Raw genomic sequence first — 22,266 nt, 5'->3', positions numbered from 1 at the left:
TGCAATGACATGCTAGGAATGTTAGAGAATTTGGTAGTACGTCCAACTGGCCTCACAACCGCAGACCACGTGTAACCATGCCAGCCCAGGACCTCCACATACGGCTTCTTCACCTGCGAGAAGCAAGCCTCCTGGCAGCTGAGGAAACTGTGGGTTTGCACAACCGAAGACCTTCTGCACAAACTGTTAGAAACCATCTCAAGGAAGCTGATCTGCGTGCTCGTCGTCCTCACCAGGTTCTTGACCTGACTGCAATTCGGCGTCGTAATGAACTCCAGTGTGCAAATGCTCACATTCGATGGTCACTTGCACGCTGGAGAAGTGTGCTCTTCATGGATGAATCCCGGTTTCAACTGTACTGGGCAGAAGCCTGTATGGCTTCGTGTGGGCGAGCGGTTTGCTGATGTCAACTTTGTGAACAGAGTGCCCACTGGTGGCGATGGGGTTATGGTATGGGCATGCATAAGCTACGGACAACCAACACAATTGTATTTTATTGATGGCAATTTGAATGCACAGAGATACCGTGACGAGGTCCTGAAGCCCATTGTTGTGCCATTCATCCAGCACCATCACCTCATGGTACAGCATGATAATGCATGGTCCCATGTTGCAAGGATCTGTACAAAATTCCTGGAAGCTGAAAATGTCCCTGTTCTTCCATGGCCTGCATACTCACCAGACATGTCACCCATTGAACATGTTTGGGATGCTCTTTATCGACACCAGCGTGTTTCAGGTCCTGCCAATATCCAGCAACTTCGCACAGCCATTGAAGAGGAGTGGGACAACATTACACATGCCACAATCAAACAGCCTGATCAATTTTATGTGAAGGTGATATGTTGCAATGCATGATGCAAATGGTGGTCACACCAGATACTGACTGGTTTTCTGGTCCAGGCCCCTACATTTTTGTGTGACCAACTGATGCATATATCTGTATTCCCAGTCATGTGAAAAGCATAGATTAGGGTCTAATTTCTTTCTTAAAATTTGACTGATTTCCATATATGAATTAGGGGTAACTCAGTAAAATCTTAGAAATTCTTGCATGTTGCGTTTATATTTTCATTCAGTGTAGATGCTATGAGACACATTCGCTATAAAACAGCAGACAAGCCAATCCCGAGCCCCTCTGATGAATTGAGTATAGCTTATCCTTTGCTCTCCGACCCTATTTGTCAAGCAGTGGAATAGATCCAATTTACCCCTAATCTCCTAGAAGCCTGTACAAACCAAACAAAGAACATTCACTGCATCTTGTATCATTATAATTAGTCAGTTTAACATATTTGATACATTTTCGTAATATGTAATGCATAGAGTCATTTGTTTTTAGTAGTTGTATACGTGTTATGTGGTTTTTTTGTCTCTCAAAACAAGCACGTTTTATAGGGGTGAATGGGCATGGGGGGAATGAGGAGGGGCATGGGGAGGGTTGTCTGTGTTTTTGGGATAGTGAAAACCTCATCACGGTGGTAGCAATTCATGAAACAATTCAATTGAAAGTAATAAACCAATGTTACAGCTGTAATGCCCTCATCTGAGTGTGACAATATGCCCATTGTTGTTCAGTGGTGGCGCCCTTGGCCTGCTGTTTGAGTACCACTGCTGTACATTTTGTTGAGGGAATGCTGTCTTACCTTGGATGTGTGATGGATGAGAGCTCTGTTTCTCAAACCTCTCGAGTACCCCCCTGCAATTCTACTTATTTGTCTCAACTGGTCAACTAATCATCAAGCCCTTGAATCAGGTGTGAGTCAAGTAGTTGAATCAGATGCGCTAGCTAGTACTGCGAAACACTGTGTTAAGAGTAACCAGGGTCGTATTCACTAGGAACCAAATGGAAGCAAACTGACTGAACAGTGGTGAGACTACCTGAACTTGTCCAAAAATAAATGTTTGTTTTCGTTGTAAAACGGTGCTACGGTGTGCATAATGAATACGACCCAGGTGTGCTAGTACTGGGAAACACTGTGTTAGAGTAACAGCTGTCTTGTGAAGAACATGGCGTCTTACTTTGGATGTGTGAACTGGTCGATCTTCTCCACTAGGTCTCTTCCGATGCTCCTCACCAGGTCATAGAAGTCATTCTCCGTGTAGCCCTCGGCCAGAAGTAGATGTCGTTGGTCAGAGGTGGGTTCCTTACTGAGAGGTTGAGGAGGGAAGAGAACGAGAAAGAAAAAGAACATTCAGAGAAAAAAACTAAAAAGGAGACACCGCAATTCACGCTTTGGGTTTGTCTTCGCCACTGCCACCAACCACGTTGTTTGAGAGTTTAAATCAGTTTCTAACCAACAGCCAATGGAATTCATGTTTTGAATTTCCTACCCATCATCTAAGTCACTTCAAACCTAGTTCTAGAGCTGCTACACAATCCCCATGAAAAAGCTACTTTTAGATAATTTTAGACCAATTATTTGGCTGATCCATGTAGGGTAAAGAGTTTCCACACAGAGAAACTAAGATGAAGAAGAGCAAAAGAGTGGGTGATAAAGAACCGTCAATGACAAAAGAGTAGAGATGCTGTGACAACATTCCCTTTCGAATCGTGTTGTGGAAAGTAGAGGTTGAAACAAATCACGGCAACATTTTAGGTGGAGGATAGAACAGGAAGACAAAAACACGTTCAAATCTGTGGAACTTTCCACAGGCTACACTGGAACAGACTGCAGGGAGGTAAACCAGACAGGCCTGTGTGTTGTGAAGCCATGAGTCGGAGTTTGACTCATACCCGATGGAGGTTGCACAACATTAGGGCTTTGGGGATCCTTGGTCTCTCCTCAGACCCCTCACACTGGGGAAATACGAGGCTAATTAGACACGCTTGCTGAATCCCAAATCAAACCCTAGCCCCTCTTCACTAGGCACTTCGGTAGAAGGCACTTCTGTAGATCTGAAGAGATTGGATAGGGGTAAGCAATATGGAAAAATTCCATCAAGCCTATCTGAGGGCAAAGTGAAGCAAGTAGCATATTGCTTATACTTATCCCTTCAGATCTACAGGAGTGCCTAGGGGTTGATTTGGGATTTAGAATAAACCTAAAGACATAAATGGATCCCCTTGTCTTTGGTAGTACTGTACAATAATGGTATTTTAGCAAAGGCTTTCATCTGATGCAACTTCCAGCTAATGCATATACTGAAACCACCAACTATGCTGCATCAAATACCACAGTCCAACCGATCCATAAGAAATATGGATCCAAAAAACACCTCCCCTGGCTGTAAAGAGGAGGAATAATCCCAAGTGTCAACCAGTCCAGAATGGTGTTGGTCTCTGGGGCCAGGAGGGTGGACCAGGCCTCTGCCACCGTTCTTGAAGTTTATTCAGAGGGCAGTGGAAAACACAGAGAGGGTGAAAGGAAACTCTGCTGACCTCCCCGGTCACACCTCATTACCATTCCAGCGTTTTAGAGAGAAGATTGGGGGAGGGGTTGGAGGCAGGAAGAGAAGCCGTGACCAAGCGCAGCGAGAGTGCACAGGCCCTGGGCAGCAGCAGAGGTGACAAGTCAGTCCATCCAAACCCGGTTCCCGGTACAAGTTGGAGAGCACGAGCTATAAATAATGCCAACAAGGTCATTAGGCATCATGGAGGGTGGGATGTCTCTCTTCTCCTACCCCTTCCTGCTCCTTCCTCCTTTACCGCTGTGGGCCCGGAGTGAGTGATGGAGGGAGGCTTAGGGGGAGATGGGCTGAAAAACGAGCGGGAGACAGAGTGATCGCTCACCGACTGCTTGCTTCCCACTCCAGGGCCACAGTCCGGCCCTGCCATATTGTGGGTAGTAGAGTGTCTTACATAGTGTGGGCATGATCTAGCCCTGCCATATTGTGAGTTATAAAATGTCTTGCATAATGTGGGTGTTTCATAGAAGGCCTGCAGAATACCGATATTGAAAGGTGGTGGCTTTTTGACAACATAAACCTTCCTTGACTAATTAAAATGACTTGTGAAAAGTGGACGTCTGCCATAATAAAAATTCCACATGATACACTGTGCAGTGCAGCGTCTGCCATATTCAAGAAGTGCCGCATGGATAACCTCGGTCAGGTAGGTGTCGACAAAGGTCAATGTGAACGTCTCATCATGTACCAACTTCAATCAAATCCAATTAAATTAAGTGTAATTATGTTCAAAGTAAGCATGTTCAAAAAAGGTGGTCCCTGGTTCTGGCCCCCCCAAAAATCTATCAATACTTAGTTTAAAAAAAAGGTAGTTAAAAAGCAATTAAAAGCGATATTAGTTTCTGGCCAAATCCTTCAACAATGACGGCTACCATCGAGTCATCTCAGCAAACAGGTGACGTCCTAAGGACAATAGGCAATGTTATGTCCCTTTAAGGGTTTCGGCGAGATGTTATCCCACTGACGTTCTCGGGACCGTAAGCGGACGTTCAGTACAGGTCCTGGTCTGGTCGCAGTATAACATTATAATAAGGTATTTTGATGTTCATTAGGGAACGTTACGAAAAGGTTCCTGTTTGGTTCTGATAAGACGTTATCCATGTGACATTCAATGACCTAAAAGGGACATTTCATGATGGTCAGTGGTTCTCAATTGGTCTTGAACCAGGCTGTTTCAGTCGCGATCCAATATTTGTGTCGCAATTTAGTTTTTGTCAGGACCTTTTTAGGACATTCTCAGGACTTTTTACTAGTCCTCAGGATGTTGTGTGATATACCCAAGGTTCTATCACGCTCTTGGGGACCTTTGTCTAGTTCCCTGTAACTTACCAGAAAGTAATTGAGGACCATGTTAGGATATTTGTAAGATCTTCTCAAGACAATTATTTTACCAGTAGTCAGGATGTTATGCGATGGTCCCAGGTGTCCCAAACCATTATAAGTAAATTAATTAAATGGTATGGGGGTTTTAAGGTAAGTGGTACGGTGTTCAGCTAAAACTGTGTAAAAATCTTTCATCGATGATGATTACATTTGACATGATAATTTAGTAGTATTGACTTTTCAATATGACTCCACCTCAGATTTGAACTCACAACAAAGGGCTGTTACTGTGACCGTATTACCGCCACACCGGTGGTCACGACTCATGATGGCAGTCAAATTCCACGTGACTGTTTAGTCACAGTAACTAGGCTTCTCCATATGCTCTGATGCTGCTGATGTAGTAGCCTACTAAACTTGCTAACTGCCGGGTACCCGTAATTGTCCCTCTAATTACTCTGACATCAATGCAAATGTAATCGAAAATCTAATCAAACACTCAATGAGAGCCCATGAGCTGATGTTGCACAACATTTCTATAGGCTATGCAATTGTGTGAGAAAACATAGTGATGGCCTCTATTAAAAAGAGGAGGATCCCATCAGCTTTCTATAGGCTAGGCCGACTATATTAATTTCTCAAGGAGTATGGCCTACCTGGCTGGCATGAAAATGAACCACGGAAATGTGTCCTCCATTCGCTATTTAAGTGGATAGATGAAGCTGCCCCTGTTTCATGATAATGGTCCATTGTAAATCAAAACAAATTTCACACATACAGTTGAAGTCGGAAGTTTACATACCCCTTAGTTAAATACATTTAAACTCAGTTTTTCACAATTCTTGACATTTAATCCAAGTAAAAGTTCCCTGCCTTAGGTCAGTTAGGATCATCACTTTATTTTCAGAATGGGAAATGTCAGAATAATAGTAGAGAGCATGATTAATTTCAGCTTTCATTTCTTTCATCACATTCCCAGTGGGTCAGAAGTTTACAAACACTCAATTAGTAATTGGTAAAATTGCCTTTAAATTGATTAACTTGGGTCAAACATTTTGGGTAGCCTTCTACAAGCTTCCCACAATAAATTGGATGAATTCAGTTACACAGAGCTGGTGTAACCGAGTCAGGTTTGTAGGCCTCCTTGCTCGCACATGCTTTTTCAGTCCTGCCCACAGATTTTCTATAGGATTGAGGTCAGTGTTTTGTGATGGCCACTCCAATACCTTGACTTTGTTCTCCTTAAACCATTTTGCCACAACTTTGGAAGTATCCTTGGGGTCATTGTCCATTTGGAAGACCCATTTACGACCAAGCTTTAACTTCCTGACTGATGTCTTGAGATGTTGCTTCAATATATCCACATCATTTTCGTTCCTCATGATGCCATCTATTTTGTGAAGTGCACCAGTCCTTCCTGCAGCAAAGCACTCCCACAACATGATGCTGCCACCCCATGCTTCACGGTTGGGATGGTGTTCTTCGGTTTGCAAGCCTCCCCCTTTTTCCACCAAACATAACGATGGTCATTATGGCCAAACAGTTCAATATTTGTTTCATCAGACCAGAGGACATTTCTCAAAAAAGTACAATCTTTGGCCTCCCGGGTGGCGCAGTGGTCTAAGGCACTGCAATGCAGTGCTAGCTGTGCCACCAGAGACTCCAGACTCTGTTGCAGTCGGCTGCGACCAGGATGTCCATGGGGGTGACGCACAATTGGCCTAGCGTCGTCTGGGTAAGGGAGGGTTTGGCCGGTAGGGATATCCTTGTCTCGGGCCAGACACAGTGCACGCTGACCAGGTCGCTAGGTGTACGGTGTTTCCTCCGACACATTGGTGTTGTCTCTCCCGAGCCCGTACGGGAGTTGTAATGATGAGACAAGACAGTAACTACTAACAATTGGATACCACGTAAAAGGGGGTAAGAAAAAAAAGTATGATCTATGTCCCCATGTGCAGTTGCAACCCGTAGTCTGGCTTTTTTAAAGAGCAATGGTTTCTTCCTCGCTGAGCGGCCTTTCAGGTTATGTTGATATAGGACACGTTTTACTGTGGATACAAATACTTTTTTACCTGTTTCCTCCAGCATCTTCACGAGGTCCTTTGCTGTTGTTCTGGGATTGATTTTCACTTTTCCCACCAAAGTACGTTCATCTCTAGGAGACAGAACGCGTCTCCTTCCTGAGCGGTATAACAGCTGCGTGGTCCCATGGTGTTTATACTTGTGTACTAATTGTTTGTACAGATGAACATGGTACCTTCAGGCATTTGGAAATTGCTCCCAAGGATGAACCAGACTTGTGGAGGTCTACAATTTTTTTTCTGAGGTCTTGGCTGATTTCTTTAGATTTTCCCATGATGTCAAGCAAAGAGGCACTGAGTTTGAAGGTAGGCCTCGAAATACATCCACAGGTACACCTCCAATTGACTCAAATGATGTCAATCGTCTATCAGAAGATTCTAATGCCATGATATAATTTTCTGGAATTTTCCAAGCTGTTTAAAGGCACAGTCAATTTAGTGTATGTGAACTTCTGACCCACTGGAATTGTGATACAGTAAATTATAAGTGAAATAATGTCTGTAAACAATTGTTGGAAAAATTACTTGTCATACACAAGGTCCTAACCGACTTGCCAAAACTATAGTTTGTTAACAAGAAATTTGTATTATTTAGTACATGTAAAGACAAGATTAAATAAATAAATAGTGTGATGGGTGACAATATTAGCCTATCACCTGTGAACGATGCACAGCAAAACACCAGTCTCAACGTCAACAGTGAAGCAGCGACTCCGGGATGCTAGCCTTCTTGGCACAGCTCCTCTGTCCAGTGTCTGTGTTCTTTAGCCCATCTTAATATATATTTTTGGGGGGGCCAGTCTGAGATATGGCTTTTTCTTTGCAACTCTGGCTAGAAGGCCAGCATCCCGGAGTCGCCTCTTCACTGTTGACGTTGAGACTGGTGTTTTGCGGGTACTATTTAATGAAGCTGCCAGTTGAGGACTTGTGAGGCATCTGTTTCTCAAACTAAACACTCTAAAGCTCAGGGATGGGGCTGGAGAAATGTAACAACTCTTAAATGTATAGATAGAGCTATGGCCTGATGTCAAAATGAACATTTAACCTAATATTGAGGCAATACTGTTTGTTAACAAAGACATTGTTTACACACAATGGATTAAAACAACTTTTTGGGAGGTTATGATGGGGTAAAACAGTTGAGCTAAGCTCTTGAGTTATTTATAGTTGACAGCCTATTCTTTAAGAATTAACAGCTGTAAATATCACCTTTTAACATAGTTTTTAATTGACCAAAGGGCTCGGTTAAAAGGCCCCCCATAATGGTACGGCAGTGGCGGCTTCACCTCTGTCTGAACCGGCACCTGCACTCCACCTGTCTCTACACAGTGAGAAGGACTCATGAAGACAGGCGCAAGCCTGTCCTCTCGATCCGGGCCGTGGAAAAAGTTAAAAAAAGAAATAATGCAGGAGGTAACGTAAGAGTTATGAGTGATGCTGAACTGAAGTGGTACTTAGTAGTTCTTAGCAGTATGTTACTTGAAGCGGATGTGGTTCAATGTCTGAGCTGAGTGTCATTCCCTGGGGCAAACCAAACAGGATATACAATTTAAGAAGCTATTACGTGCAGTTGCCACACCCCTGTGGCAAAAACAAATGTTCGGAAAATACTTAAATGCAAGAGTATTTGACGGAAGCACAATGTGTAAGCGAATTAGGAAGCAGGCAAACAATGACAGTCATGCTGTGGTCAACATAGATAAGCTAAACTGCTTCGGCAGCTCTACATTGGTCCTTTCCTGGCGAACAGAACCTTGGTTTAGTGGGATAATGGGCATGCTTGGGCATTCTTATTCACACAACTGAGAGAAAAAAACAGCTAACGAAAACACATTACAGTAAACACGGGCGTGACAAGGAATACCAATGGTCCCAGACGGCACAGAGGGCATTAGGAAAACGAGAAACTCTCCTCCAGGAAAGAGAAAAGAAGAGGGGGATGGAAAAGTTCATGTGCTTTCAAACAAGAGCTATGAAGGCTATAGGCGGTCAGGAGGGAAAATGTAAAACGTGTGTGTGTACACGTTTGATGAGTGGGTGGGGGTCAGGGTCAGGGTCAGGGAGATGAAGGCAGAAGCAGAGACGGAGGGTGTAAAGCAGCAGTAACTAAACAGAGACTGTCAAAAGGTAGAGGAGGAGAGAATATTAAATATCTATCTATAGTGTCTGAAGTGGAGCATAATGTAGCCTGCCTGAGCAAGAACCTCCATTGAATGAAAACTAATGAGCCATACACTACCTTCAGGTATGAAGAATGAAACCATGTGCTCCTCTGTGATTCGACATGCATATTACCTAGTGTCAATTCGAGAGAGATTTTGGCCAATCCTTCTTCATCCATGCTTTCCTTCATTCATTCATTCTTATATTCAGTTTCGGGGTTCTAATTGTATAGTTTGATTGTTATTGTTTATGATCCAGGAGCTAGATTGTAAAGAAATTCCAGAACACTATGCTTGAAAAGTATTGCTTATTTATTTTACCTCTGCAGTGCCTTCAGAAAGTATTCACACTCCCTGACTGTTTTCACATTTTGTTTTCACTTACAAAGTGGGATTAAAATGGATTTAATTGTCATTTTTTGTCAACGATCTACACTAAATACTCTAATGTCAAAGTGGAAGAAAAATGTGAACCTTTTTTATTTTTTATGGAAAATAAAAAACATTTATCTTGATTAGATAAGCATTCAACCCTCTGAGTCAATACATGTTAGAATCACCTTTGGCAGTGATTACAGCTGTGAGTCTTTGTGGATAAGTCTCTAAGAGTTTTACACACCTGGATTGTGCAACATTTGCCCAAATTGTCAAATTTATTAGATTTTTTAAGGGGTAGATCAGCTTCATTACTGCAGATAGATTGTGGCTTCTACCAATGTAATTGTCTTCATCCTTTCCAATCCCCCATATATTTTTGGGGTAAATATAGAAAATACATATATCTTTAATACATTTTCCCTTAACCCTACCACCCCTCCCCAAATTGGAGTAAACTAATGGACAACAACACTTAGGCTTCTTCTTCCTGCTTATACATACTAAATACATTTTACAGACACAGTATATTTTACTATAGTTACCTTTTGTTTGTTTTTAGTCTCATCCTTCCACTCAACCCCTCCCATCTATCTCTGAACACCATCCAGTTTTGATTTCTGTCAAATTGGTTGTTGATCATTGCTAGACAACCATTTTCAGGTTTTGACATTAGATTTTCAAGCATAGCTGGAACTCGGCCACTCAGGAACATTCACACTCTTCTTGGTAAGCAACTACAGTGTAGATTTGGCCTTGTGTTTCAGGTTATTTTCCTGCTGAAAGGTGAACTCATCTTCCAGTGTCTGGTGGAAAGCAGACTGAACCAGGTTTTCCTCTAGGAATTAGCTTGTGCTTAGCTCCATTCCCTTTCTTTTTAATCCTGAAAAACTCCCGTCTTTAACAATTACAAGCATACCCATAATATGATGCTTGAAAATCTGGAGAGTGGTACTCAGTAATTGTCACGCCCTGACCTTAGAGATCCTTTATATGTCTCTATTTTGGTTTGGTCAAGGCGTGATTTGGGTTGGGCATTCTATGTCTTTTGTTCTATGTTTTCTATTTCTGTGTGTTTGGCCGGGTGTGGTTCTCAATCAGAGGCAGCTGTCTATCGTTGTCTCTGATTGAGAACCATACTTAGGTAGCCTTTTCCCACCTGTGTTTTGTGGGTAGTTATTTTCTGTTTTGTTTGTCTGCACCAGACAGAACTATTTTGTTTGTTCTCTTTGTTCTTGTGTTCAGTTTCATTAAAAATCATGAACACGTACCACGCTGCACCTTGGTCCTCTTCTTCAAACAGCCGTTATAGTAATGTGTTAAATTGGATTATCATAAAACTTTGTAATCAGGATAAAGAGGGAATTGTTAAACTTCAAAAGTTTCCAGTAATATACCCTCCCTGTGCAACCCTAGATATAATGTTTGTGGTTGTATACAGGTGTAAGCAACGTTTGAAATTATTTAGTCAAATATTATATCTGATTGGGCATCTTGCAATCAATTTCCAGTCTACAAATGATTTGCAATTATGTTCCAGACCTCTGACTGTCTGCTCAAGAAAAGAAAAAATCGGCCAGTGACTGAATCTAGTTGATGATCCCTGTTTTAGTACCTTGTCGCAAACAGAATGCATGTTTTATGTGGGACAGCGATGATGTAGTCATTACAAAATCATGTTAAACCCTATTATGTGTGACTTGTTAAGCACATTTTTTATCCTGAATTGATTTAGACTTAACAAAGGGGCTGAATACTTTTTGACCCAAGACATTTAAATTTTAAAATAATTCGCTACATAAAAATAAAACCATATTTTTCCACTTTGACATTATGGGGTATTGTGTGTAGATCAGTAACTAAACATCTCAATGAATCCATTTTGAATTTAGACTGTAAAACCACAAAATGTGGAAAAAGTCAAAGGTTGTGAATACTTTCTGAAGGAACTGTATGAGTTTATTGGTAGTTCATAAACAAAGATGCATGGAATGTGTAGTCTGAACAAGCCACGTTTGGTGATTTACTGCCATCTGCAGTGCTGGAATGTTTGCTCAGGAGTATAATTCATTGGCTGATCCCTCATGCTGACCTGGATGAAATTCTGTGACCCCTCTGAAGTATCACCCAATTGACTACTTTAAAATGGGCTTTGTGACAAGTGCTACTTCTATCCAGATCCATGGTCGAGACCTCAACGGCCAAAAATGGCGGCGTAATAGTGTTTTAAAAAGACAAATATAATCTAGGGCTTTACCTGGAAGGTGACTGGGTTGTTGATGTTGGGCAGGCAGAACTGCTTGATGAAGCGATTATCCTGGCTCCAGAAGAAGCGGATGTTGGGGATCCCGTACAGCACCATGGCCAGGCGCTCCAGGCCCAGTCCAAATGCACAGCCCATCTTCTTAGTTACTTCAGCTGGAAAAGGATACAATAAGAAATTAGACCAGTTGTTCCCAGACCTTTTTGGAGTGGTTACCCACCTAAAACTGATTGGGATTTACAAGTTACCGAACATTTTTGCGACACCGACACATTGAGTATCACAATTTTAGGTGTTTTGAGAACTGATAGTCTAAAGCAGGTATTCCCAAACTGGGGTACACGTAATGCCGTCGGGGGTACGCAAAAATAAATGTGATTCACATAAAAAATTTATTAAAAAACATAAAAACATATTTTTTATTCTTAACATTTTCAAACAGTCCATTTATATTTTCCAACAGGGCTATACATTTGGGTGAGGTTTTTCTCTTGCCTGAGTAGCCTCGTTTCATTGCCAAAAATGAAATGAAACCATCTAGTGTTCAGCGAAATAGCAACACAAGGTCAAATACAGGTAGCCCAGTCAAATAATTAACATCCAATCACCTTAACCGTTACTCTCTTGCGGGAATTCCACTAATGGTCCGTATGTAGCCAAACGTAGCTGCTGCTCATTCCGTTTGCTCGAAAATGGATGAATGGTTAAAATAAGTAAGGCCGCGTCCATAGACACATACCAGCTCTACTGATAGTACTGCTACAACCAGCAGTACTACACCTGCACCTGTCGACGACACAAATTGTTCTGCTTCCATGAGCACATCAAATGCAAGCATCAATAATTCTGCATTTGTTGTTAGCCCAGCTAGCATGGACACTGACAGTTGTGAATCTGATGCAGCCGAAGAGCTACTGCCCCCTTACCCGGGAAAGCACCATCTGAGAGGCGCAAATATGATGAGAACTACATTGATATGAGGTTCACTTATATTGGGAGTAGTGCCTTTCCTCAGCCACAGTGTGTTATATGTGCAAAAGTACTATCTCACAACTCAATGAAACTGTCGTGTCTTTGGCATCATTAAAGTTAATACTGTTATTTTATCAAATCAATTCTCTGTAATTATTATGTGATTAAACTAATCATATAAATGTAATTAACTCGGAAGTTGGGGCACCAAGGAAAATCTTCAGATTACAAAGTAATAATTTTCCTAATAACTTTTCAGAAATTGTAATATCTGATCAATTAGTCTTCTAATTAATGAATGATTCTTTACCTCACATTAGTTTAATTCCAAACACCGTAAATGGTTGGTTATCTGCACGAACCCAGCCTTCACTATGAATCATCCATACATCAATTGTCTTAATCATTTATTTACTAACCAACTAAATAATCACAGAAATGCATAACAAACAAACAAGCAGTAGGTATGGTTACAAGGAAATGATAGGGGATGTGCCCTAGTGGGCTAAACCGGTATGGCGGCTTGATAGACAAAGGGACTGAGAAGGGCGCGAAAGACAAAAGACACTACACAGTTGATAAATATATTGATAGAAATACTAATCATTTGCACATGAACGCTCACTCATTAGGGAATATTTGCAATCAATATATATATATTTACGCTCAGTGTGTCTGTTGGAATCGTCCGTCTGTTGGAATCGTCCGTCTTTCTGTTGGAAAGTTCATCTGAACTTCTCTTTGCGTCCCTGGTGTCTTTCATGGTTAGAATGGGTACTTCAGAGTCCCATTCAGAAATATTGTTATAGATTAGGTGTTTCGGCGGTTGTCGGTCTTCGCATTTCAGGTCGACCACTTCTAACTGCAGACTAGTAATTAGTATCGAAGATTTGCTCTTATTCTGTCAGATCGACAGTCTCAGAGTTTAACCACGTGGTATGGTTAAGAATTCAGCAACCATTACAACCTTAGCTTATCTTGTGGTTTTTGTGGTCTCTACTCAGAACTTAGCCCTCTCGGTAATCGAGGTACGCATGTTCTGAAGTGGGCTTCTCTAGGTGTTTTTTTAAATTCAGAACAGCAGAAAAGGCTGTCCCATGTGCCAGATCAATGTCTGTGCTCATGGGATGGGCCAATGACTTAGTTAAACTCCAAAGGGAATTGGATTCTCTTTCATTAAACAGTTTAAAATCACATTACATCATTTCACAAATAGTTTCACCATTACTCATTCATTTTATACAATAATTAGATGCAAATCTTATAACGGAGACTCTTGTATAAACAGAGTTATGGTAACGTGGCTGTAATGTCTCTCAATGAGGTCACAAACATTAAACAAAATGGACCGGTCGTAGCTGGATTCTCCACCGACCGTTTACGCATTCTCCAAAACATGGACATTGTTTAGTTCTCAAGTTCTGTGATGTAGAAGAAGTTCATTTGTTCTACTGTGGACCCTCTCTCTTTACTGCATGAGGGAGAGAGTCTCCTCCAGGAATTTACGACCTGAGATAACAGAACCTGGGTGTAAGAGGGAGAGCGGGGGAAGGCACACACTATACCCAAAGAGGGCCACATCATGACAAAACCTTCACTCTAGCACAGACATTTAGAAATAAAACATGCTAATTTTGAGCTAGACTTAAGATGACTTTTGAGCAGTAAGACATGTATAAAAGCAACAGATACTATTAATAAGAAGGGGCTAGAAGCGTCTTATATGGTGAGCTACCGAGTGGCTAGGACAAGCAAGCCCCATACTATTGTGAAGGACTTAATTCTTCCTGCTGCCACGGATATGTCTGGGACAATGCTGGGGGAAAATGCCCAAAAAAACTATACAGACAAATTCTTCATCAAACAACACTGTTTCACAACGCATCAGTGACATGGCAGGACATGTTTTGAAACAATTACTGCTTCGCATGAAAGCCAGTGAATTCTATGCTATTACAGCTGGATGAGTCAACAGACGTGGCAGGCCTGGCATTGCTCCTGGTATATGTCCATTACGTTTATGGGGGGGGTCAATTAAGGAAGACATCATCTTCTGCAAACCACTGCAAACCAGGACAACAGGAGAGGCTATTTTAAAGTACTGGACAGCTTTGTGACATCAAATGGACTTTGGTGGTCAAGATGTGTTGGTATCTGTACTGATGGCGCAAAAGCCATGACAGGGAGACATAGTGGAGTGGTAACGATCGTGCCAGCAGTTGCTCCCGACACTACTTGGGTACACTGCAGCATCCACTGAGAGGCTCTTGCGGCCAAGGGAATGCCTGACAGCTTGAAAGATGTTTTGTTATGAATTTTATGAATAATGACTAAACAATGTATACATTTAACTATAACTATAACTAATTGAAATCTACCCTGTTTTACTATATCTGATTAGTAATGTTAGTTAATAAGAAAGAGGTTATGTAGCATGGACAAGGGATAATTGGAAATTATAACCATTGTGGAAGAAGGAATGTATGTGTGTACCGAAAGTAAGCAAAGAGGAAACCTTAACCTATGTTTGAACCGACCCAGCTATAACTCTGTGGAGATAAAATAAGACAGCGAGAGCCCCTCCAGGTTTTCCGTATCTGGGGGGGACTGGAACTGTCAGCTAAGTGGTAATAAACTGTGGTGAGACTTCAGTGGGTTGGAATGGACTTTTGAAGCAGCTATGTCCTTGTCGGAGAGGAGGAGGGACATTTAAGACGGTATGACATTATGTGTGATATATAAACTGATGTACATGGCATTTTAAGTAGAGCTCTCGGGAATAAACGCTATTGATTCATTTTGAGACTGATCTTTGCCTGTTTCATGCAAATAAGAACCTTACAAATTCTTAGAAACGGACTAAGTGTTTTGCTTTATAATAATTGAATTGGTTAATGAACATACAGGAATTAAATTCCTCTAACAGTGCTGGACACTACAGTAAAAATGGTTAACTTTGTTAAAGCAAGGCCCCTAAACTCTCGTGTATTTTCTGCACTATGCAATGATATGGGCAGCGACCATGTAACACTTACAGAAGTGCGCTGGTTATCAAGCGGAAAAGTATTGACACGTTTTTTTTTTAAATTGAGAGACGATTTTAAAGTTTTCTTTACAGACCATAATTTTCACTTGTCTGACCACTTGCATGATGTTTCTCACACAACTGGCCTATTTGGGTGATGTTTTTTCTCGCCTGAATGATCTGAATCTAGGATTACAGGGACTCGCCGCAACTATATTCAATGTACAGGACAAAATTGAGGCTATAATTAAGAAGTTGGAGCTCTTCTCTGTCTGCATTAACAAGGACAACATATTATTTTTTTTTGTGTGAAAATGAACTCAAGCTTACGGACAATGTAAAATATGATATAGCGAAGCACCTGAGTGAGTTGGGTGCACAATTACACAGGTACTTTCCTGAAACGAATGACACAAATAACTGGATTCGTTATTCCTTTCACGTCCTGCCTCCAGTCCACTTACCGATATCTGAACAAGAGAGCCTCATCGAAATTGCAACAAACAGTTCTGTGAAAATTTAATTTAATTAGAAGCCACTGACAGATTTCTGGATTGGGCTGCGCTCAGAGTATCCCGCCTTGGCAAATCGCGCTGTTAAGACACTGATGCCCTTTGCAACCACGTACCTATGTGAGAGTGGATTCTCGGCGCTCACTACCATGAAAACTAAATACAGGCACAGACTGTGTGTGGAAAATGATTTAAGACAGAGACTCTCTCCAATACAACCCAACATTGCAGAGTTATGTGCATCCTTTCAAGCACACCCTTCTCATTAACCTGTGGTGAGTTATTAACAATTTTCAATTAACAAATAAGGTTTTATGTGTAAGGTGGTTAAATAAAGAGCAAAATGATTGATCCTTATTATATTATTATTTGTGACCTTGTCCTATAAGAGCTCTTTGTTACTTCCCACGTGCTGGGTTGTGACAAACTCACACTCATTCCTATGTTTAATAAATGTATCATGTAGTATGTGTGTGTGGCAGGCTTACAATGATGGCAAAAAACAACATTTGAGAGTGCGCTGACCCTGGTCTTAGAGGGGGTACGCAGCTGGAGGTTGAATGTTTGAAGGGGTACGGGACTATAAAAAGTGTGTGAACCACTGATCTAGCGAATATGAGATTTTTAAGTCCTTGGGCCTCTTCAATCTACACATTTTTATTGAAGACCAAAGATAGCACACCCAATTCAACTATTCAAGTGCTTAACTGGACTTGAAAAGCCCTGTTCTAGGGGACGAACTGGACAAGCAACGAGGAATTTGCAGGTGCGATTCTGGACAGCAAACTATAGAGAGATTAAAGTAGATGTCACGTGTCAAAATTTTGATTGATGACCCTATGTGAACCTATGTGAACGCTATGTGAACCCTATGTAGTGATGACGTGTGCATGTCTTCTGGTCAGGCAAGCCTGGTTAGGTGGGGGCTATGGGGTGAGTAAGGGTCCATTTGACAGGCCGTTAATGATTGATGACCCAAGCCTGATAGGCAAGCCTGGTTAGGTGGGGGCTATGGGGTGAGTAAGGGTCCATTTGACAGGCCGTTAATGATTGATGACCCAAGCCTGATTTATGACCCTATGTAATGATTTATGACCCTATGTCATGTAGAAGGGTGCATGCCCAGGGTTGAGTAAGTGACCATGTGTCAGGTCAACCTGTTACTGTTTCTCACGGTTTTGGTTGGTTTATTGCCCCTTATAAAGCGCCTGAACAATACCTGTTTAAGACTGTACATGATAACCCCCCTGAATATTAAACAAAAATGACACCTATGCCAATTTTAGGGATGTTATGCTCGGCTTGTCATGAACCCAGTGACCAAAGCCTTGAAGAAGTTCTGTGTGAAGCTCCAGAATGTTTTAAAGGATTTTTGGGTACGAGTGAGGGCCACATGTCTTACATATTCCACCCGGAGGATTCTACGGTAAAGATATTCACAGACCGTGGACCCAAACCCCTTTATCCTGCAAAACCTGGGAGTTTTCCCCCGGCTCTGGGGATGAGAGAATGGCTAAACATCAGGCTGGCTCTTTGTAAAATTGAACAGGTCCTAAGTGTTACAAATGTGCCAGGATATGCGTTGGAAGAACAGGTCTGCGGCCGCAGTGATCTCAAGGCTCTAAGAATTGCTTCAATGGACTATAGCCCTGACAACAAAGTGACAATTTTAGCCTGTGACCTTTATGATAAGGCTAATGCTACAAAGTCTGTCAATTCTCCTGTAGCTTCCAGAGCACGCAAACATGTAAACTTTTTTATTCCTGTGTTTAGTTTTAAATGGGTGGATTATCCAATTTTCATAACACTTATGAATAAGCTGGACATTCTCTTCCAAAATGGGGACCAGTTAAAGCGCTGGGCGAGGCTTTCCTTGAGACAGAGTCAAGACCAAAAGGCCCGACGGAGGATCTACCCCTGGAGTGAAAACTTACCAAGTGTTGATGGACCTAGCAAGAGAGCCTTGCCTTTTGAGGGTGAACTCGACACGGACAATGGCGGTTGGTTGCATAAGCTCCCAGGATCTGTAAGAAAGGCATCGTAAAATACCTTAAGAATGTAAGGATATAAAATGTATGTACTAAATATTTTGAATGAAATAAATGGTTTTAAAATCAGAATCTCACCACGTTATGAACTCTCGCGTTTGTTCACTCTTAGCGCAGTCTGTCCCTGAGAAAAAACTTGCGGAAAAAGCCATGTGCGCGCGTATGTGCGTGAGGGAGTTTTCTGTAGTGGCTGTGTGTGTGTGTGTGTGTGTGTGTGTGTGTGTGTGTTTCAAAAACAGAAAAAGGGGGGGCGGGTTGTTTGTTAAAAAAATACCCTTGCATGCCTGGTGGGTCGTTTGAAACCAAGGTTTACACTAGCCTGCAAAACAGATGCCTACCCCCCAACAATAATATTGTGTCTTACGACTCCTAATCTTAAAGGCCTTTCATAAAACTATTTTTTTAGGTGGGCTAAAAAGTCATTCATCCCAGCGATGTCGAGACCAACCCACCCCCATGCATCTAGGTGCTAGCACCCCGGAGATTTTAGAAGCTCCAAAAGGATCCTAATGTTTAGACACACCCAATACCATGTGTTTGAAATGTGTCAAATATACCATGGGCGGGGGTATAGCCCGAAAAAAACGACAAACCCCAAATGCTATGTAAAAAATCATTCAGGGGTTTTTCTCTAGGTCGTAGGGTACAAAAGCGCTAGAAACCATGGGCAATGTTAGCAGCGTTTTAGTTCCGATGCAAACAGCACCTCCAGAAACTCCAAGAATCGTTATCGGACTGAAGCGTTAAAAAAGATAATCGGGGAAAACAGTCTAATGGATCTATCGCAAGGTGAGTTCTTGAAATAAATCTTTATTAGATTTGGTTGTTGTGGGGAATTGTTTGAAAAGCGTGGGATGTTATAGAAATATTAAACAATCATTAGGATCAGTATGCTTACCGTATAACAAGGCAATATTAGCTAAAGTGATTATAGCTTTAATATTGTCGAATGTTTTATAGATTCTGAAGCATTCACGCAGATACTCCGAGGTATAACTGAGCTCGAACCATCCAATGGGGCTCCGAAACAAAGTGCCGACAAACAAACGCCTGCCCTGAATTGTCAACGTAAGTAAGCTCCAAGAATTCCATACATAAAAATATTTATACCTTAAAAACAAAAAGTGTGGGCATCTTATATTAAAAGTTATTTTATATGTTTACAGAGGACCTAAAGCCTAGAAGGTTAAACGAGGCCCTATGGAGCCTGAACGGTTTCTGCGAAGCATATGACTACGAGACAATTCTGCCCTACTCCCAGGATGTATTTACACAAAAGCAGCGAACAGAGACTTTAAACGGCAGGTCAACTCCCCTTGGCCAGGACAACGTTGTCCCCCATATTTCTAAACACCAAAGGATAATTAGTGCTCAGATCCACAGTTCCGCTTCACCCGAACAATTCTACTTGGCCGATATTCACGAGACGTCGTTCCAAGGACTAGGTATGAATCAATTATATATTATTATTTATATATATTATTATTTTAATATTTATATATTTTTTTTTATGCCGGAATATGTTAAAACAAGGCCTAATGCTGTTTTTTTTTTGTTTTTGTTTTTTGTTTTTTTCAGGCTCACCATCTACCGAACCTGCAGATGCTGTAATACAGGTTGAACAAAGACATCAGCCCCTGGTTTCAGAGCTTCTTCAGAACAGCCCTCGTCAAAAAAGCCGAGGTATTTAATTAATGTATTGTTAATATATAGGCTTATATCTGAAATGTATTTGGCATTTTTAACATATTTTAGGGTTAATAACCTATTTTTGTATGTATTATTTTTATTTCAGACTCCTCACCGGCTTATAAACACAACGCACAAACATCGGAGGATGCCCAGACAAGCATCCCCGAGGAGGCTCCAAAGACACCAGTCAAGAAAACAGCGAAACCTGATGATGTCAAAGATTTAAATGACATTTCTGAGGTAGACGATTTGATGTTCTGTGAAGCTGCCAACCTTCTTGAATCGGCCAATTCTGTGGGGGAAACAGCAGATTCTGAAATAGACCAAGAACGTTTTTTCAAAGCGTTTACCCTGGGTTTAAAATCACGAAAGGCTCTACTCCAGAGGCGCATGTGTATTCTACTCGAGCATCAATACAATCAGGATGTGTCATTCTGGCGTAGCGAGCTACCCCGTATGTTAAAAAACATTAGGGCTAAAACAAGCAAATACCGCCGTTAAAAAACACACATGTAAACACACACACACACACACATCCTTAATTAGACAGATGGCGCCCCCTATAGACCAAAGTGAGACAATTGAAACCCTCTTAGCCAGGATCCCTACAGAGCTCCAAGATATAGTTAACCATATGAATGATTCGGGGGTAATTGACATAATGACAATAGATGAAAATCTATTATCCCAGATTCCCTCCGAACTCATAGACATTATTACACGTATGAATGAGTCAGGGCCTTCCGAGGAAAACATGTTAACACAGATTCCCGAAACCATCATATCTCTAATTACCCAGCTTAACGCGAGCCCTAGGTTTAATTCGGCCCCACAGACACCTCTAAGACAGCCTTTAACAACATTGTCCGAAGAGTCTGAAAGTCAATATGATGTTTTTGAACAGTTGGACAAATGTCTAGCAAATCTGGAGGGGGGCGGTCTTGAGATCAGTGTACAGAACGAGAGCGCTAGGTTTAATTCAGCACCCCAGACACCTATAAATCAGCCTTTAACACCAATGTCCGAAGAGTCTGAAACCCAATACGATGTTTTTGAACAGTTGGACAATTGCCTAGCAAATCTGGAGGGGGGAGGTCTTGATCGAAGTGTACATGTTTTGCGTCGAAATAAATTCAACAATATTGAGGTTCGCCAGTTTTTCAATTTCGCATGGGGGGGTCAGATTCGGGAATATGCTGTGTTTTACGTAATGCTTATGGACACTTTGAATGAACTGTTAGCGAGGATTAGAGATTATAGCGAACCTAGGGATCTCTTACAGTTGGAAATTTGTGGAGACAGTCTACAGAGCAAGGTATCGCTTATTTTACAGAATGGTGAAGCAGAGCTTGAACAATTTGTTAAACTGCTAGAACGCCTTGTTCAGTCAAATTTAAACGTGCTAGCAGATAGGACCCTCGAACTTGTAGTACAATTAGTACGACAACCACAAGGGGGCGGGGGTCAGAGACGAAAGCTCGAGAGTTTAATGCAGTCCGAAATCATAAGCAATAAAAGGGCCTATCTCATAAACGTTCACAATCCAGGTAATAAGCTATGTTTTGCCATAGGTTTGGCCCACTTACTCAGCCCAGGATGTACTGATCAAGCCGCGTTACAAAAAGCTCGAGAGCTACAAACTGCGGTGGGTCTCGGTATACAGGATGCTGTGGCTTTCTCAGACATAGTCAAATTTGAAAACTTTCTGAACATCAAGATTGTGGTTTTGTACCACAGTAGGGCTAATGACGCTCTCCTCAAGTTCCAAAATATACCCGAACCACATCCTAAGACTATGTACTTTTATGTGCAAAATGAGCATTACTATGCCGTAACTAACATCACAGCCTTTTTAGGCGCGCCATATGTCTGTCCAGCCTGTCATACCGGCTACACACGCATGGGGGGGCACTCGTGCCGTTACAACTGTTCAGTATGTCTGGATAAACATTGCCCTATGCAGCCGCTAAACTTGACCCCCTGTGCGGATTGTCACCGCACATGTCGTTCGGCCTACTGTTACGAAAAACACAAAACTGAAACATGGCATCCCAAGGCATGTAAATCTGTAAGCAGTTGTGACATTAACAAGAAATGTCCAAAATGTCATTGCAATTACAACCTTAAAATAGATAGCCCTAAACCTCATGTTTGTGGAATTATACACTGCCCAATCTGTAAAGGTCCTTTGAAAAGCAGAGACGCGGAAGCGGTTCAAGAAGTAACACATGAGTGTTACATTCAGCCCTTGGCTGAAGATGAACATACAGAGAAATATGTGTTTTATGATTTTGAGACAAATCAGCAATCAGGGGTTCATTTGCCTATTTTTGTGTCAACCATGACTTTCAAGGGTGAAAAATGGTCGGCCGAGGGACCCAATTGTGCCCGGCTCTTTCTAAAAC

At 41.7% G+C, this 22,266-nt stretch overlaps 1 protein-coding gene across 1 annotated transcript in view; it reads right to left on the bottom strand.

Annotated features, from left to right (window-relative positions):
* Positions 1-22,266, bottom strand: part of LOC109875879 (phenylalanine--tRNA ligase, mitochondrial) — a 115,980-nt gene that overhangs the window by 55,537 nt on the left and 38,177 nt on the right. The window contains 5 exon segments of the mRNA XM_074933827.1: positions 2,023-2,113; positions 2,116-2,147; positions 11,489-11,499; positions 11,607-11,767; positions 13,438-13,453. Coding sequence (XP_074789928.1) covers positions 2,023-2,113; positions 2,116-2,147; positions 11,489-11,499; positions 11,607-11,767; positions 13,438-13,453 — 311 coding nt within the window.

The sequence above is a fragment of the Oncorhynchus kisutch genome, linkage group LG11 (genome assembly GCF_002021735.2).
Source record: "Oncorhynchus kisutch isolate 150728-3 linkage group LG11, Okis_V2, whole genome shotgun sequence".
NCBI classification, from domain to species: domain Eukaryota; kingdom Metazoa; phylum Chordata; class Actinopteri; order Salmoniformes; family Salmonidae; genus Oncorhynchus; species Oncorhynchus kisutch.
Note: the sequence above shows the minus strand (reverse complement) of the source record. Positions and strands in the feature narration are given on the sequence as shown.